Raw genomic sequence first — 19,296 nt, forward strand, 5'->3', positions numbered from 1 at the left:
TGTTCAATTCACCCTTAATTGTGGAGCTGTTGTATTTTTTTTGGGGGGGGGGGGGGTTATGTCTTGGTAAGGAATTTGAACCTGTGTTTTGTTTGGCGTTATTTTATGTTTCTGTGTCATGCACTTTGTATTAAGTGAGACCAGTAAACTCGCTGCTTCGACAGCAAACAGTAGTTGACCTTGACGCACAGTAAATGTGTGAACAGAGGTCTTTTGACTTTTCTTTTAATTTCCGCTTTACACAAGGCTCTATGCTGTATCAATCATACCAAGGTCTTTATCATCCCTCTGCAGAGAATCCCACATGCTTATCTTGCTGATTCAGATTTATGAGCAAGTATGACTTTCTCCCACAAACCCTGTGCTCATATTCATAGCATGAGGACAACAGGGTGTAGGTTCCAACAGTGGCTTTCCTGGCCCTGAAACAGCCTTTGCATGAGCTGATAAGGCTGCTACTGTAGCACTCCATGACTGTGCTGCTATTTGCCAGATCTGTCATCTGACCCAGGCACCCAACACACACACACACACACACTGTAGTCACTCATCGCCACCACACAAAGTCATTGTGTCCCCACTCAGTGCTGTATTGTGAGCATTTATGAATATAGGCACAAATCACACAGGCTGCCTTCTCTCTGAACTTAATGCACCATGACCTCAAATGGAAACCCTCTGTGCCCAGACTGAAAAAGTGCTCACACTAACCAAGAGGAAGGTTAAATTATTGCCTTCATGTTTGGGATTTCTTTAACTTAAACTAGTCAGATATCCCTAAATGGAGATTTAAGGATGGTCTCATTGTAAAAACAGAAGCAGATGACATTTAACAGAAAATAGAAATCTGCACTGTTTTTTTGTTAAAGAATTTGATTTGGGTTAAATATAAAGATTTTTCTTTTGTTGCTAAAACTGTGGAATACTCATCTCTTGCTCTTCTTCTCCAATCTGATACTGTTTGACAGAAAAACCAAAAGAGCAGCAGAACACCTGCCAGAGCATCAGGCCTCCGACATGTCAGACTGCGTTGAATCGCAGTAATGTTGAAGAGAAGGGACAGGAAGGAAACGATATGCACAGTGACACGTTGTCACTGTCTGCCCTGAAGACAAGGCTTATGCCACAGAAACACACAATCTTTCCCTCTGACACATGCTGAGTAAATAAAGCACGAGTATATTTCTGTCCACACATATTCAACAGGTGAAAAAGTCGACCCCGTGAATTCTTCTTACATGAAATCAGTCTATGAAAGCTGGAAAGTATAGACATCATTATATGAACCAGCAGAAACATTCTCACAACCATGTCTTACTATCACTGAGGACAATTATTTCTTACTAATAATATAATCCAATATAGTTTCATAGTAAATTTAAGGCAGTTAGACCAGGCGTGAAAATCCCATATATGCATTTGCACTATTTAAATATACACACATGAAATAAATCAGGCTTGCTTGTTTGGTCGTTCTTATTTTCAGGCACATAAATATACATATTACAACAGGCTCCCAGAGCTTGGGCATTATTGTTACAATGAAGGAAGACCAGACGCTATTGACCTCTGAGGCACGGTTCTCAACTGATTTAACAGCAACTACCTCTAAAATGTCCTAAAGTCAAACACATCCGAGCCGTTAGTTCTCTGTGCTGGACTTGTTTTTTTCTTCCATTCCAGTGGAAGATCCTGAGCAATGCGGGAAAGCTGAGCCACTCAGTGTGAAAATGGCGATAATCTCATTTATCAAGGTCCCATGTGGTCAGAAAATGAGCTTCTTCTTCATCACAGCTGAAAATAATACAAAGACTGTTGTTACAAAACTTTAAAAGAAAAACTTTTTTAGAATACAGAGAAAAACTTGATGTACACTACATGTGCAAGTAAAACATGTCTATAATTGGCAATCCGCTAACCACTAAAGTTTACATCTAATTTTAGTATTTGGAAATCTCTCCCTAACATACTGTAGCATAGAGCATAGCGTATAGTCAACCCAGACATTTTCCAAACCACAGGAGCTGGAAAAGCTTTGAACCTCCCAGTAACACCAAGGTCCTCCTCCAGTAAAACACACCACAATCCACTAAACTGTATGTGTGTGTGTGTGTTTGTGTGTGTGTGTGTGTGTGTGTGTGTGTGTGTGTGTGTGTGTGTGTGTGTGTGTGTTTTAGTTTGCTATATTCTGAATTTCTAACTGCAGTTAAATGAGCAGCCAACACCCTTTGAATTGCTAGGTTCAATCAAGTGCTATTCTAGATTTCTGACCGTGGTGTTCATATCCATGAGAACACAGGATCGGTTCACTGGGCTAAAATTCATACTATGCTTTATGCAAGTTTGATCTAAGTGGGATGTTCTAAAATGTCCAGCGCTTTCTAAATCTGTCCCTAACGTTTTGTGGCAGACACTTTTTAAAACCACAATCCAAACAGTTTTACCAAAATAACATTGACAGGGTTTATTTAACTTTGGGTACATCAAGGTCAAGGTGGTATTTGGTAGATTAGAGGTACATTTAGTACTATAATGTAATATTTGTTGATTACTTGTCTCCAGGCCCTCGCATTTCCTCTTGAGCCCGATTGTGTCCTTCTCCCTCAGAGCCTCAGCTGAACAGTTGGGTCGGGGGAGTTGTTGACCAGGTGTGGGACCAGGTCGATTACTGAAGTACCTCATTTTCAGAGCCTATAGAGCAACAGACAACAGTATAAACATGTCATCACCTGCTGAAGGGAGATCATGCCAAACAAACGTATACTGCAAGTATTTATGTACAAGAGTATCATCTTGTATGCGTCTATCTTTGTCTATAAAATATCTATAAATAGCATAATGCTGATAATTGGAAAATGTGTAGATTAAAAGACATCATGTTCATCAAACTCACCATTAGGAAATTGTTTTATTGAAATGTTTAACTTTTAGTCTTCAGTGTCGGCACACAATTAAACATAGCACATTAATCTTATAATGTGGCAATGAGAATAGCTACTGTGCTATAGTGGTGTATTACCTGTGTAGCTGTGGTCCTCGTCGAGGGGTTAAAGGTGAACAGACCCTGTAGCAGCTCTAGTAGGTCGTCTCCAGCTGCACTAAATATATGTTCCAGTGGTGTGCCAGGAAATATTTTGAAGGACACATAATCTGGTAGACTACTCATTCCCTGCAGACACATAGGACATACAAATTACACAAGGCACTTCACTTGTGAGCAAAAACTTCCATCACTGGGAAAAAACAAATACCTACAGGCCATGTCTCTTCTGTAGGCGTCCCAAGAGCCTCAAAGATCTTTGTCAGCTGGTCCAGATCGGAGTCTCCAGCAAGGAATGGTATCTAAAGCAAAGGAGACATACAGAGACATAAGCGAGGAACCAAAAATAAGGGCATTCCTTGTTACAGTATGAATATATCTTTGAAGTGAGGTTTGCCCACCCGAAGGAGTAACTCTGCCAAGATGCATCCTACTGCCCACATGTCGACACCCACACCATACATTCTGGCACCAAACAGGAGCTCAGGGGAGCGGTACCATCTAGGAAAGGATCAATAAACAGAGTTACTTTGTACAACTGTTAGCCAGGCATTCAGTACGCTACGCCTCCAGAGAAAAGATTAATCCTGTTGAACTAGAATGAAGTCAACAACAGCTGGGAAACCTTGAGATTCTTTAGCCAATAAGGGAAGAGATTTCCATGAGTCTAACAATTTTTTTTTTTTTTTTTTTTTTTTTTTTTTTTAAATATGTGCTGTCACACATGTCTTACATAACCCATGTGTTTCAAATTAGGATGAATTGAATTACTCAGTCTCAAATGTATCTCCTAATGACAAGCATTTAATTTAATGAAATTAAGCACATGATGTAATTTATCTAAATTGATTTGGTTCAGGAGAATTCCGTTGAGTGAACTAAAAACACAAGGTTATGTACTTATAAGTATAAGATCTGTATTACTAACACAATAAGATGGACAAAAAGCACAGACCTGGTAACAACTTGATGTGTGTAGACTCTGTTGGGGCTGCCAAATGCTTTGGCCAAACCAAAATCAGCCAACTTCAACACTCCACTACCGTCTAACAGCAGATTATTGGGCTTCAGATCCTGTAGATACAAAGCAGCAAAATGTACATTACTGACTATGTTTTTGTGTGTGCTTGTATGTGCGTGTGCGTGTGTAAGTGCTCTTACCCTGTGTAGGACCCAGTGGTGGTGCATATACTCTAATCCCTGAAGAGTCATGAGTATGTAGGCTTTGATGTTGGCTGGAGTCAGGACTAGGCTGGTGTCTTTGATGATCACCTTAAGGAAAACCAAGAGGCTTAAATAAAGTCGGATATCTGACAACACACATTAAAAATCGAATTACTCCTACCAGATTAAATAAGACTAACTAAAAACAAAGGGGAAATATATCTCTGAAGACGTAGACACAGCTGCAGCCAAACTAAACAGCACAACCCAGATTGAACCTCTCACCCAGGATCTCCATTGTTCCACCAGCTCCACAATCACTGACTTCACCATACTGCTACGTAATTTTATTGGTAATAAAAGCATCGAGCATCTGTAGTTGATACGCTTATGCAGCCAAATGTAACCTTGTGGACTAAGAATAGTCTTTCAGCACCAGTAATAAGATGAGTGTCATATTTCATCCTCATGTCTGTCTGCTGCCTGTGAGACACTAATGGCATCAATGCACCGTGAGAGCCAAGAGTGGAGTGTTATTGATTTTGTCTAAAGCGTATTTATCTTGTTTTGCATCGTTCTATTAGAGTCTGATATATTGGTAGAGGGCGCCCATCTGGAGCCTTGTATGCTAAAACAAACCAGAGGAGGAAAATAAAAGCCTCAGTGACCTCACAGAACCACTTAATGGTTAAACGGGAGCACTCACGCCGCTATCTTCGTCATCCTGCTCATATTTTCAGTACGCTACTCTGTAGGTCATCTGACCCCACATCCCTCAATTACAAGTTTATTTTTCATATATTCGCTCATTCTTTGGCCAGCTCGGCCTTTCCCAGATTGAAAGCATCAAATAAAATGCTATCAGAGTTGCCAAACACCTAAAGTTGACATTTGTTGGGAAAGAAAATTGCTAATGAAACCTAGCCTTTAAATGCTCTCTCCCTGATCTCAATTAAGTGGGAAGTAATAAAGACGGTAATTTTCATCTGGTGGCCCACTAATGAAATGCAACATAAAGCTATTTTACGACCATGAATGAGTGTTGTAAAATCTCCACACAGAGACAGTGTATAGATTACCCATCAGATACCAGTGCTAAATGAATAAACTGCTGGGATTATTCTTTAATGTGCAATGAAACATCAGGCTTGACTTAAAACATTGCTTTCCTTACTCTGCAAAACAACATGTAACAAATAAATGTATTGACATAAATTAGCTGAACTGTTATTTATTATTTAAATAATGAATCGTTCACCAGGAACTTGGCAAACAATCCTTAACGTTAACAGGAATTACAATGCAAGTGTACACAATATTAATGCTGCAACAACTTGGTCAAATCCTAAACAGGAATTAAAATGTCCAGGATATGATGTTAATAAATATAAACCAAGGATTGAATTGAATAGATCGGCACAATTATCACCAATACCCAATCCAGCCTGATCTCCGATATTCGTGCATCCATATAAATGACAGTAAAGCTCGACTGGTTTGCCTATTTTAAGTCATAGTTAATATCGTTCCTGAAAAAGGTTATTTAAGACACACTCAGGAAATGCAAATAAGACTGTTTGAGACATGAAAGGTTTCAGGAAAAAACATTTTCAATCCCTGTCAAGACAAATTATTAAGGAAATGTGAAGTGACCACAAACTCTTACAATTTAACCAAATCAAAATTAGAATGATTTCTCAATTAGTTATTGTAATGGACTTCATAATATTGTACCATGTTATTCCGGTCTATCTCTTGAAAAACCCATTCGGACAGAGAATTTCTAAAAAAAGGCTAGAAACTGTCTCACCTCCAAGTCTGTTTCCATGAAATCAAACACCAGGCTGATGTTAGATTTGTGTCCGAAGGCATCCAGCAGCTAAAAACACACAGAACATGACATGTTATTGCACTCGTATTAGTTGTTGCATTTACTGTATTCGTATCAGTTCGCTGCACTTATTGAATTTGTATTTGTTTACTGCACTTATCCTATTCGTAGTAGTTTGTAGCACTTACTATATTCGGATTAGTCTGTTGCAATTATTGTTTTCGTAGTAATTTGCCTCTGCACTATACTTTTGCTCTGGTTTATGCTTTGAGATGCTTGTTTAAGAAAGGAGATGCACTTATGACTTCTGGTGACTAGTAGTTCTCTTGAATACCTATGTTGAATACACTTCCTGTAAGTCGCTTTGGATAAAAGCGTCTGCTAAATGACTGTAATGTAATGTAATGTAATGTAATGTTAATGTTTAGAGCAAATTAGAAGAATATTTACAACAACCTTGTTTTCCCCTTACAAGTAATACCATAAACATAATAATAAGAACATTTAAAACCTGAATTAATGAATGTTTACCAACCCCAATGATGTTTGGATGATGCAGTTCCTGCAGCAGTTTGATCTCTCGAAGAGCAGTCCTATTAATACCTATTGATAAGAAATCATTAACAATCAACTGCACTGTTTGGTTAAAACATCAAATATGTGCAAATAAGTCAGTCAGCATATTATTACCATCTTTAGCCTCAGTTCTGTGGCCAACCTTAATCTGCCAGGAAAAACAGAGACAACAGCTTGGTGGTTAACCTCTGCATTGCATACAGATGCGAACAGATGTCTACATTTCATTGATTGTACCTTTTTAATGGCAACTATGGTATCAGTGGTTTTGTCCCTGGCTTTGTACACTGTGGCGAACTGGAGAAGAGAAACAAAAAGCAATAAGAACAGAAACACAGCACCCAAATATCTATATTCAACCAGCACAACAGGCTGAAGCAACGAGGCTTTGTTGACATTAACAACCAGCCCACGCTTGTGTCGTGTTGTGAACATGCTTCCTGCTCAGCCAGTCAGAACAACGTGGAGATATATTGAGACAGAAATGACTGATTGTTGCCTCTTCCTACCTGACCCTCTCCCAGGAAATCCAGTTTCTCGTATCGTTTGTTTCTGGATTTCACATCATGCGCCATGGTAGCTGCCTGTCAGTATCAAGAGGACACTTCCTGTCTAGTTAAAGGTCCATGTGTTCTGTTTCCGGGTTAAAGGAGGTTTTGTATTGACCAACACCGCCACCTACCGGTTCAGTTATTATTATTATATTCCTTTATTGATCCCCATGGGGGAATTCAAGTGTTGCAGCAGCTCAACTACACAGACACAGACAATAAATACACATACTATACTATACAACTACACAGACAATAAATACACATACTATACAACTACACAGACAATAAATACACATACTATACAACTACACAGACAATACAATACTAACAATACTACACATACTATACACATACTATACAACTACACAGACAATAAATACACATACTATACAACTACACAGACAATAAATACACATACTATACAACTACACAGACAATAAATACACATACTATACAACTACACAGACAATAAATACACATACTATACAACTACACAGACAATAAATACACATACTATACAACTACACAGACAATAAATACACATACTATACTATACAACTACACAGACAATAAATACACATACATACAACTACACAGACAATAAATACACATACTATACAACTACACAGACAATAAATACACATACTATACAACTACACAGACAATAAATACACATACTATACAACTACACAGACAATAAATACACATACTATACAACTACACAGACAAGACAATAAATACACATACTATACAACAAAAAAAAAAAAAACATACTATACAACTACACAGAGACAATTGTACACTAAATCAACTTGTATAGAAATATCATGATACATTCTATTTCATTTTTAGGAATACAGTGAATTATCTTTAAACTCATTTATATTGTGGAGGCCTTGCCACAATTATTTAACTGTATAATTTAATGATGTATGTTTTCCTCGTAAACGTTATTGTTATTAACATTACTTTATTATGACGGTAACACAGAACTTTTAATACTCCTACAAATAATAATAACAATAATAATATGATTATGATTATTAGAATTTATGTAAAAAGTTATTTACGATCTGCTTCCTGCTCCTTCTTGGTCATGGAATGTGTAAATAAAGTTGTGTTCTGATTATGATTTTTTTTTCTACTGAGAGCGTAAAAAAATAAAAATGATAATAATATATAACTAATATTAAAATATTTGCCAATTTACACAGATTATTTCTAATGCTACTTAAAAAAATCTCAGTTTAAAATGGACAATTTGGTAAATTTATGTAGCAGGTTCATATTATATTAAATGACATACAGTATGTCATATAGGGTTTATTTATACGACTATAACTACAACCACTGCAAATAAGACAATTAATACTGTGAATTTAATACAGTAAAAAAATCATAGTGAACTTCGTATCATTTCTTAATTAATGACAGAACAAAAAACTAATCTCAATTTAGATCTTATCTGTTCTCAAAGTCCTGTAACATTTCACAGATATGATGCAATATGCGGTACTGTTTTGTTCCAGACAGTTTGCCTCTTTTTCATTTTTTATTTTTGCAGTTATCAGTTTGACATCGGTCTCTTGGGAGTCTCTTCTGTCAGTTAGGAAGGCTTTGTGATCCATGCACCGCTGAACACATCTCTACATCCCATCTCCATACATAGTAGATACCCTCACATCCCACAGGATTAGGCACGGCTCCTCTACTTTGACCCTCCCTCCCTCACATACACATACACTTACACAAACACACACACACACACACACACACACACACACACACACACACACACACACACACACACACACACACACACACACACACACACACACAAACACACAAATTCACACATCACCAAGCACGCATGCACCCTTTCTATCTCTCACTGACTTCATTAGGGCCCAAGCAGTGACAAAGTCGGAGCGGAGGACCTTTTTTATATCATATATATCTTAAAGGATGTGCTTGGGCTACTGGTCAAATCTTGAAATTTGGCGCGCAAGTCAGTCGTGGCGAAGTCATGCCCATTCATATCCTGACAGCTCACAGATTTGACTGACAGGACCGTGTGTGCCCATGTAACCATGCATACAAGACAAGAGAAGCAAAGAGAAGGGACTACAGCAGTCTAAATCTTTACTGGCATTGTATCATCAACATTTAGGGATGCACAGTTGGCTTTAATGTGGAACATAACTGTCCAGTGGCAGACATAACTCAGACCCACTTACATCATTGCTCTAAAACAAATGTGACATCTTGATATCCTCCTCTAATTCTGATATGATTTGAGGGCATTCTTGTGCTCATTCCTCTCGCCTCTTGCTGAGGCGTTGGATGAGGAGAGTGACCTGAGTTATGGAGACATAAGTGATTCTGGTGGCGTTTACACAGTTTTTCACAGTAAATCTTATGATAGCATGGCTAACATTACACACAATAACTCACTGTGGTTATATGTCACATTAGCAGATGGTGATGCTGTTGAGCTGGTGTGTGTGTGTGTGTGTGTGTGTGTGTGTGTGTGTGTGTGTGTGTGTGTGTGTGTGTGTGTGTGTGTGTGTGTGTGTGTGTGTGTGTGTGTGTGTGTGTGTGTGTGTGTGTAGGCCTACCTCTGTTCGACGGGCAGGAGGAGAGTGAAACCACAGGGCTGTTTATCAAACTCATAGGAAGTGGGTGTTGTTGAGCGAGGACGTGTCGTACTACCACATCCTGCTGCTGGGAGGCAGCTTCAGACGGGACAGTGTTCACACAATGTACAGTAAACAACAAATGCTGGCCAGGTGTCTTATGTGTGTTTGTGTGTGCCTGTGGTATGTGGCCACTTCATTCAGCACTGTACACTGATTTTAAGCCGTGATAATCTGGCCAGTGGTCTTTGAGAGAGAGAAGAGGAGGCCTTTGGTTGGTCCCTGACGATGTGGTTTTTTTACAGTTCATTTCGTCCTTGCATAGCCCTGTCAAACACTTATTCTGTCATCCACACGTACAACTGGCTGATTTGTTTAATCCATCAACAACACCATCCACAAATCATGCATGTCACAATCAATGTCACATCAAAATGCAGAAAACTAGATCTAAAAATCCAAAAGGCCATTTCTGAGAAAATGAAACTGTCCAAAGCTTCAGTTTGCACTTAGCACATCTAAAAATATCTAAATGGATTTTGGACAGAATTTTGGTTATTGTATATTGACCTCCTCTTTCTGTTTTAGTTGGTCATATTGCTCTATTGGACATTTTAGTCATATTACATGCCCTAATAGGTCAATATATCGGAAAGATATGGTTAAAAGGAAATTCAATACACTGGCTAAATTTGGAGGTGAAAAATGATTCAGCGCTATCGCAGCCAGCCGTATCATACACCTGCTGTACGTGTCTGTCTTCGTTTTACTCACAGAGTCTCAGGGGAAGTGGCAGTGTTCTTTCATCAAGGGAGTTTTCCTCTTTGTTTCTGTTTCTGACTCTCTCACACAGGCCCACACAAACACACGCACACAAAGGCAGCTGTATCTGACCACATGCACAGTTATAACACAACAGGATGTTGTAGGGTGGATGTTTGAGGTGTGAAGGTTCACACAAGACGTGACAAACAATATCGGTTTCTGAGAACTAATTATTCATTATTCATGTGTATGATGGATGCTTTCGTTCTTAATGTGTGGCTTGTTTTTTCCTTAGTGAAGCACAAAAGCTACGGATTGAACCCAAATATGTAGTTTCTGACAGTGACTTACTGCAACCACTCACAGCCCACAGCAATATCCACTTTGCTCATTTCACGTTTTATTCTTTGCAGATGTTTGTAGTGACAGGACGATACGAAAGCAGAAGGACAAACAGAAGGACAACCATTATCTTCCTTGCTGCCGCTTGTTTACAACCAACGCAGAGATTCATCAAATTGGTGCTGTCAATCCGGGGCTGCATTGTTAGACGCCAGAACTGTCAGTTTGAATAAATATTAGGGCAGAATTTATTCTTTTTGCTCCCTATTGTCTCCCTCCAGCATCTGAGGCATCAGCATACGCCGGGGCTTGTGGAGGACTTCAAGATGAGTCCACTTGATAGCTCGGCTCATACAGAGACAACATTATGATAATGTCCCTATAAGTAGCAGGGGGATGGGCGCAGTGTCATCTCTTCACATAGACAGAGCCAGCAGGGAGTCCGCAGTCAACTGCATTTAGGGCCGTCTTTGTTGTTGTCTTAGCTCCCATCTGCGTTGTTGTTTTGTTCTGGTCTGCATCTCCTCTCAGCCGTCGTTATTGCTCTCATTAGGAGAATCTCTATCTCAGCACCAAATAAAGAACAAAGTCTTCCAATAACTATTTCTCTCCCTTTGTTTGTGTGTGTGTCTAGCACTGTATATGCAAGTGTGACTGCATGTGCAAACAGCAGGTGGCCACTCCAGTCCTTCAGAGAGACTGTACACTGTGTGCTGAGCAGTTCTGTTTTAATGAATTGCTGTATGTTGCCTATACGGATTTGTCTTAATTGATGCTGAATAGTAGGGAAATACATTTGGAGATAGAAATAGAGGATGTGTGAAATGTGTTGTCCAGGATGGTTTCAACCACATGATGTCAAAGGTACACTGTGTGTCTTAAGCAGCTATGGGCATCAGGGAGTTCAAGCCAGTCGTCTTTGGAAGGTAAATTAGGGAGAAGAGAAGGCCATTCTGGTTTATCAGAGTGTATCAGGAGCAGGAGATTGGCCGAGTAGTGTGTTATCCAAGAAGTCGTTTACTTCATTAACCCAGCCAGATCACTGAGGCCTCAGTAATCAACCTTGTCACACGTTCCATTAACTTCTCACTCTATCAGCATGGCCCTTGCTCCTTCTGACACACACACACACACAAACGTAAGCACTGCTACTCACATCCGTATCTGCAACACACAAAGGCACGCTATCACACACACAATTGCTTGTTCCTTGCATGCTTTCACTGTCTCACTCAAGGAGACAACCTTTTCTCGTGCACACACACACACATGCACACTCCCTCTCTCTCAGCTAACCCCATTACCTCTGTCAGTCCCAGGGGTCTCTCAGCGCTGATGAACCCTCTGCTGCCCTGTGAGATTAGTGGACTCCCTGTGAGAAGCCCTTCATTGATCGAACGTGAGCCTCTCCTGCTCGCAATGTCAGCTCAAGGTTAGCACGTTGACTCTCGCCGCTGTCTCTCCCGGCGCAGGGAAGTGCTGTAGCTTTGTTATGAATACATGTGTGTTATTATTATTTAAGCTCTGCTGACTCCACTGCTTATATTATTCATAAAGACTGTCAACCAATTATTGACTTTCACCTTTTCTCCCTCTCTTAATCCGTCTCTCCTGTGGCCCCACTTAAAACATTTGCCAAAGCATTTATTAATTGTTAAACCTGTTTTTTTCTTCACTTCTTCATCTCAATCTCTTTCCTCCCCATCGACGAAACCACAGAGGAACCGTTGCCACATAAAAGCTTCAGCATTCAGTAAAGTGGTTTGAATGAGATTCACTTTTATGTATTGCAAATCAGGCATGGGGAAGCATTTACTTTGCATCCCACTTGAGGGAGTGAAGATCTTCCAGACAAAAAGGCAAGGAGACATGAAGGAATGGGGCCAGCTCTCCGTCTGTATCATAGAGAGTAAGATAAATGGCTAGATCTTGAAGACAGATTCATCTTTTTACGTTGAACTTGATGAATATGAATGATGCAACAGATTTCCTGTAGCGGTGAATAGAGATGAAAGGATTATCTAGATATTTAGATCATTCAGACAGGAACGTTGCCCTGCACTGCTGTCTCTTTCTTCCCCATCATAATTCAATATTTACAGTTTAAGCTGGAAAACTGCTCCCTCTTGGCTGCCTGTATCTTGTATCCATGGCAACAGATTCAAGAACAGAGTGCCGTCTGTATCTTGCCGTGTGTGTGTGTGTTTGCATGTGTGTCTATGTGTAATGTTTACTGATACACTGCAATTGATTGGTTGTTGGGGAGCAGCTGTTGACCCCTCACTCTCAGGGGTCTCTTTGTATTTTTGCACACATCCCAAATCAATAGACACACATGAATGTGAACACACACACAAACACACACTCTATATTTGTGCGGTCTTAGAATTTATTTCCAAAACCCTACAATCCCCATTAACCATGAGCCTAGTTTAAATGTTTAGCTCAATATAAACAATGTTGTAACTCTAGTTCTTTATTGAACATCATTCCCTGAAATAACCCAGAATTATCTTAAAAGCAAGGAGCAATAGTGATCATCATTTTGAAAGTATTTTCTTAACTCACAATCATTGTCAAGGCATTTGGACCTCATAAAGATATAGTTAAAATGCACACAAACACACACATGGAATAATACAATAAAGGCGCCGTGCCCTTAAGTAGAGAAATGAGTAAATGGGCGATACAGAGTTGCTGTTATGAAAACACTCCCAATGAAATACAGACTCCAGTGTACACACATTTATACACACACATAACACACTGGTGAGTCTAATCAATGTGCCACAGCAGGGGAAGTGAAAAAGTAACAACACCCAAACCACTGATGGCATTGCACATTTTTTTTGTTTAAAACTGTGCTGAGTGTTTACATGCTACTGAGCACACAATCACAAATACCGCCCCGGCTAATGAAATACCTCCCAGTGGGTGCTCTACACGTGGGCATGCGAACGCACATCCACACACACACTCACACGCCAGGGATGAGAAACAGCTAGTAACTGTGGGGCACCAAGAGGAAAAGGTCATCTGACATCATTTGCATTACTTGTTAATGTTAAAGAATGTTTTCCATACAGGGAAGGTCAAGGTTTGCATGGAGACACGATATAAACACATCCTCTGACAATGATGAATTAGTGTAATGGAACAACTGTGGCTTGTTCAAGGTTGGTTGATGTGGGTTTTCCACCCTGCTGTAATTTGACATATTAAGGGGAAAGCACCAGCACACACTCACAAATACACACATCAATCTACCTTTATTCATCCACTTAACCCCACTCACACTCTTCTTCTCAAGCAAAAGTGTGTTGTGGCAGCTTTTAACTCACTGAACACACATGTTAAATTTGACTTAATTATACTGCCCCTGTCAAATAACATCATCCCAAGTCGTCAAAGTGCTTTTGGTTTATGGGCAAACCATTTCGTATTAAGACAACGGTGATAAACTTTATTTATAGGTAACCCCACGGGTTTGAAAAAATGTTTAATGTCAAAACTCCCCTGAGGATGTGCAATAAAGCATCTGATTAGATTTATGTATCTAGTAATGACTCAGCAGAGGTTTGCGTGGTTGTCTAGAGTTGATGAGAGAGTGGAACCACTGATTATATTCTTTCTCAAACTTTACATCCATTCTCTTTGACTTGGAAAAAAGCTAGATCTAACGGTCAGTGTTTCAAAACTATTTATTAGAATTATTTGGAGTAAGAAAGGCCTATTTTGTGATTGTCAGTTATATCTGTTTTTTGAATCCACTGTGTGTCTCCTACATTCATAGTTAAATTCATAATTTAGCAGTAAGTTTATGAGTTTTGTTAACCTTAACTATTATCTTCATATTGAATCTAATTCTGTGTTATGTGTTTTATAAACCCTGTGTTGAATGTAAAATGCGGTGATGCTATCTTGGCTACGACTGAAACTTTTCTTCTGAGTTAAGTGAGGTAATTTACCAGCTCATATTTCTGGGAGGTCCCTGTGACTTTACCAAGAAGGACCATGGTATTCAAATGCAGTCTAGTTTTCTCTGGTATAAGACTTTTATCTGGTCAATGTCGCAGCAAAGTGGCGTAGAGACTGACCCAAACCATATTGAGCAGGTTTCAAGCCTCTGATTTGGTAAAGCTCAACATCTCTTGAACTGCCATTGACAAAGTCATATATACGGGCAGCTGTGGCGTAGTGGAGAGCAAGGTAGTTCTCCAATCAGAGGGTCGGTGGTTCGATACCCGGCCTCGGCAGTCGATGTGTCCTTGGGCAAGACACTTAACCCCAAGTTGCTCCCAAAGGCTTGCCATCGGTGTGGACTGGATGTGAATGAATGTTAGTTAGAGTCTGATGGTGGCACCTTGCATGGTAGCCTGTCATCAGTGTGTGAATGGGTGAATGATATGTAATATACTACTGACTGTAAGTCGCTTTGGATAAAAGCGTCTGCTAAATGACTGTAATGTAATATATAATTTATGTTAGCTAATCAAATATTAAATTGTTGTGATTTCATACATTTTAAACCAAAATCCAATATGTATGATTATTCTACACGTTCATCCAATAAACATTTATAATAAATAAAAAAAACACATATCACACACTATAAAGTTCTGCAAGGCTTATACAAGCATGTATCAGTATTTGTTGAAAAGTGCAAAACTTAAGTCCCTACAGCAGTGACTCAGTCAAAACAGCAGGCATTTTGCCAGTTGTGCTTTCACCCTTTGTGTTCCAGTCCCACAGGAGAAGGCCATGGGAATTAGGGGAAGGTTGCAAAAGGAGTTTGCTGCCAGCTGGAGGCGATGTCGCTCCTCCTCTCCTCTCCTCTCTCCTCTCTCCTCTCCTCTCTGAGCTCTCAGTCTGCTGGGTGAGATCATTACCAGACACCAGGCTCCGGGACCTGACATTCACCGATTGGAAAAAGCAGAGAGAGAGTAAAAGAGAGAGAGAAAACCCTGATCCGATGCAACCGGCGAGGGGAAGCGACCTCGGATCCTCAGTCTCCAGTACTGACATTTCCCCGCTGGATTTGGGCTTGCAGTCGGATGCGGGCTTGTTTTGACTGCAGTAATAGTCCTCCTCCTCCTCCTCCTCTTCCTCCTCCCTCACCAACCGAGTATTTGCGAGGGATCTCCTCTCTGCACAGCTCCCCGAGTGACCAGCGACCCTGCTCGGCACCGGAGACGCGCTCTGCACCGGAGACGCGCCTCTAAAGCTCTTATTTCTGTGAGGAATTGAACATCAGCACCAAGTTTCCAATTGGATTTTTCTTTTTTTTTTCCTCCCCTCCTGTGTGTCTACCTTGCTTCTGTCATCGGATCGGCTGCAAATCCTATTTTTCGCTTTTTTTTTTTTTCCCCTTTTCCTAAGCACCGTTGACGCCATTTTCCTCGGGGTTTTCTGTCAAAAAATATATATATATAGCTTACATATATATATTCTGGCACAGTTTGACAGCTCCCCGGGAGGCTGTCATCCCATCCGTCGCTGGTGTAAAATGTGTCTAAATGGATTGTAAATGATACATATAAAATATTTACAGGTTAGAGCCGAGTGTGTGACAACATTAGACATGGGTAAGTAGTCCCTTGACTGGCCACATTCCACACCTAAATACACCTTTCACCTATAAATGTGTTCCATGTTCCTGATGTTAGTACATGATGTGTGTCTGCTTTCCATGCTTGCTTTATACATGCTACCTGAACCTTTTTTTGTATTTATTTATGCTATGTCTCTGCCGGTTTCGTTGTGTAATTGACGTGAAATATGTGGAATTGCTTGTAGTCACATGCCAACAAATTCCGTAGACACAGACCGCCCAAAACAAAGCTGAACCACTCAGTGTCCATGCATAATGTGTAATACCATGGTAATTAGGTGGCAGTAAGATAAAACAGTTAATTAGGTCTAATGGAGTGAAGTGTCCACTACACGTTGGTCAAGGACCAGTTCAACCAGTGCTGTTCACACTTAGATAAAATGTTGTTCTACTGGATCCTGCATCTTCTTAGTCACATAGCATCACAGTCTGGGACATGCAGAGAGCCGATGGTTGTTTCTGCTTCAGGCTGTCAAGAGTTATGTCATATTGAACTGTACCCTATAGCATATTTGAAATATATCTGTGCTTGGATGGATCTACTTGTTCTGGTTGAGGTGTAGAGGCTGGAGAGGGACAACTCAACTGCCACATGAATGATGTCAAGTGCTGTGGAAGTTGCTATTTGAAGCACTCTCAGTGTGTTTCATTCCTCACTTTGCGTTCATTCGGGTTTGTTTTTCATTTGTGGCACAAAGTCCACACATGCCACTATAGCATGAGTGCAGAGATGCCAGCATACATACAAATTACACGTAGTGGTCTTGATCTGGTTACATTTATTAATAGCTGATCACTTTCACTTTGGCTGTGTGGAGAACGATGCAGGAGGAAGTGAATATCGGTATGCCAGATATCAGCAGCCCCCAAAACCTCAGCAGCAACCACAGAACCAGAAGATAAATAGACCAGCCCAGCTGAGTGAGTGAAAGTGTGGAAAAATGTTCAGGGAATATCGGTGTGGAAATGAGTGCTGGATGAAAAAGGGCATGGGAAAAGGCAATTGTAAGAGAAGTGCATGACTAGATGGAAAGATTGAGGTTGAGGGATTGATAATAGAGGTGATTCAGACTTGGACAGAACCATCGATTTCGTCTTGTTAACAGGTTTGAGGGAGTTGAAACTCCGGCAGCGTTTTCGTGGCGTAAAAGTATGAAGCAGACTATTAAACCACCTATTAGGTAATGAGATGCCCATGCCACCTTTAAACGAAAGCATGAGAAATCGATTAGGTGTATCCCCTTCCGAGCTGGATACCTCGGGTCGAAGTAGGATCACAGAGAGGGGGAGGAGGGAATGTGAATGGGATCCAAGGACAAATCTAACTGTTGGCAGGCTCTCTTAACAGAATATCAGCACTGGAGCACCTTTTGGCAGAGCACACAGACCGAGGGAGGGAGGGAGGGAGGGAGGGAGAGAGAGGTAGGGAGGGTAAAGGAAAGAGGTAGCACGGAGAAGAGGGGAGAGAACAGAGGTTTGGGGAGGGGGTGAGGTGAGGGGAAGGAGGAAGACAGTTGGGGAGAAGGGGAGGTGTTTTTGCTGACAGCCATTTTGTGGCTTCTGCTGCAGTTAAAATGGTTTAACATTCATCTGCTTCTGCGGGGTAGTTAGGTGAGGATGGCTTTAGTGCTACCTGGCATATGGCTCATCCAGAGGAGTGTGTGCGTGTGGGACTGCACAGAGCGCCTGCACGGCCATCATTTTCTATTACGGCTGTCCCACACATGGTACTTTATGATTGTCCTTCTAGCTGCCCTACAGCTGAACACATGCTTGTGCCATCCTTCAGAAGCTGGGGAGGGAAAGGGGTTTATTCTGCTTTTCAAATCCAAATAGAAGTTCTTAGTTTTCACTTAAAAAAACAGAATAGGCTCTTTGATGTGGACGGGGTGAAAAGATGGCTTCGTTCAACATGCTCTGCTCTGAGGCAGAGGACTAATAGACTTCCAGTTTGAAAACTCATGCTCGTGCCCACTGGATTTGGAAGTATTAGAAGACCGGGGCTATTCCTTTTGATTTGTCTCCAACCAAAGATTGGATCCTTCTAGAAACATTGGTTTGCGTGATTGCCCCTTTCACTAGAGGGCTTGAATAAAAGAGAAAAAGAGATAAATGAAAAATGAAAATGGCAGACAGACAATGTTCATCATCCCTCTGAGATACTCATCTACAGCCGGGGATGGCCGAGCCTCTACTGCACTCTCACATCAAAGAAAAGGAGAAAAAGAGACTCTTCACCTTCTGCAATCACACGGGCGTTTGGCATGCTCGTGGATGTGTAAATGTGTGTGTGTGTGTGTGTGTGTGTGTGTGTGTGTGTGTGTGTGTGTGTGTGTGTGTGTGTGTGTGTGTGTGTGTGTGTGTGTGTGTGTGTGTGTGTGTGTGTGCATCTGTCTGCTATGAGCTATTTGTGAGTCCACCTCAGGCACTGGGCTGCTGGGTATGCAGCCTTAAAAGGTGGTGTTTCTGCTGCCATCTCTCTCTCTCCCTCTCACTCTGTGTTTCTCACTCACACTCAGACTCTGTCTCCCTCTGTTTTGTCTGTATCAGTCACCATCTCTCTTCTGTCCATCTGTATTTCATTATCGATGCTTTATCATAATTGTTTTCAAAGGGCAAGGCAACACGTTGGAGGAGTGTCTCGCTCACAGCCTCTCACATCCAGCTCAGCGGATGACCTTATGCTTTTTTGAGAGGGAAGCTGGTTAGCACTGGTAGTTTTGAGAACATAATAAAGCTATTTATGCAGTGAGTCTGGCCTCTCACAATCATCCTGC

At 40.7% G+C, this 19,296-nt stretch overlaps 1 protein-coding gene across 1 annotated transcript; it reads right to left on the reverse strand.

The window, feature by feature from the left end:
• Positions 1–250: 250 nt before the first annotated feature.
• cdk7 (cyclin-dependent kinase 7) lies at positions 251–7,246 on the reverse strand. Its single transcript, XM_054610578.1, has 12 exons — positions 7,121–7,246; positions 6,849–6,908; positions 6,726–6,759; positions 6,571–6,638; positions 6,015–6,083; positions 4,202–4,312; positions 3,996–4,114; positions 3,442–3,541; positions 3,256–3,342; positions 3,020–3,169; positions 2,553–2,691; positions 251–1,794 (listed from the first exon to the last, which is right to left on the reverse strand). The coding sequence occupies exons 1-12, from the start codon at positions 7,184–7,186 to the stop codon at positions 1,766–1,768; spliced, it is 1,032 nt and encodes a 343-aa protein (XP_054466553.1). The 5' UTR covers positions 7,187–7,246; the 3' UTR covers positions 251–1,765.
• Positions 7,247–19,296: the final 12,050 nt, after the last annotated feature.

This window comes from Anoplopoma fimbria, chromosome 13, assembly GCF_027596085.1.
Source record: "Anoplopoma fimbria isolate UVic2021 breed Golden Eagle Sablefish chromosome 13, Afim_UVic_2022, whole genome shotgun sequence".
NCBI lineage: Eukaryota > Metazoa > Chordata > Actinopteri > Perciformes > Anoplopomatidae > Anoplopoma > Anoplopoma fimbria.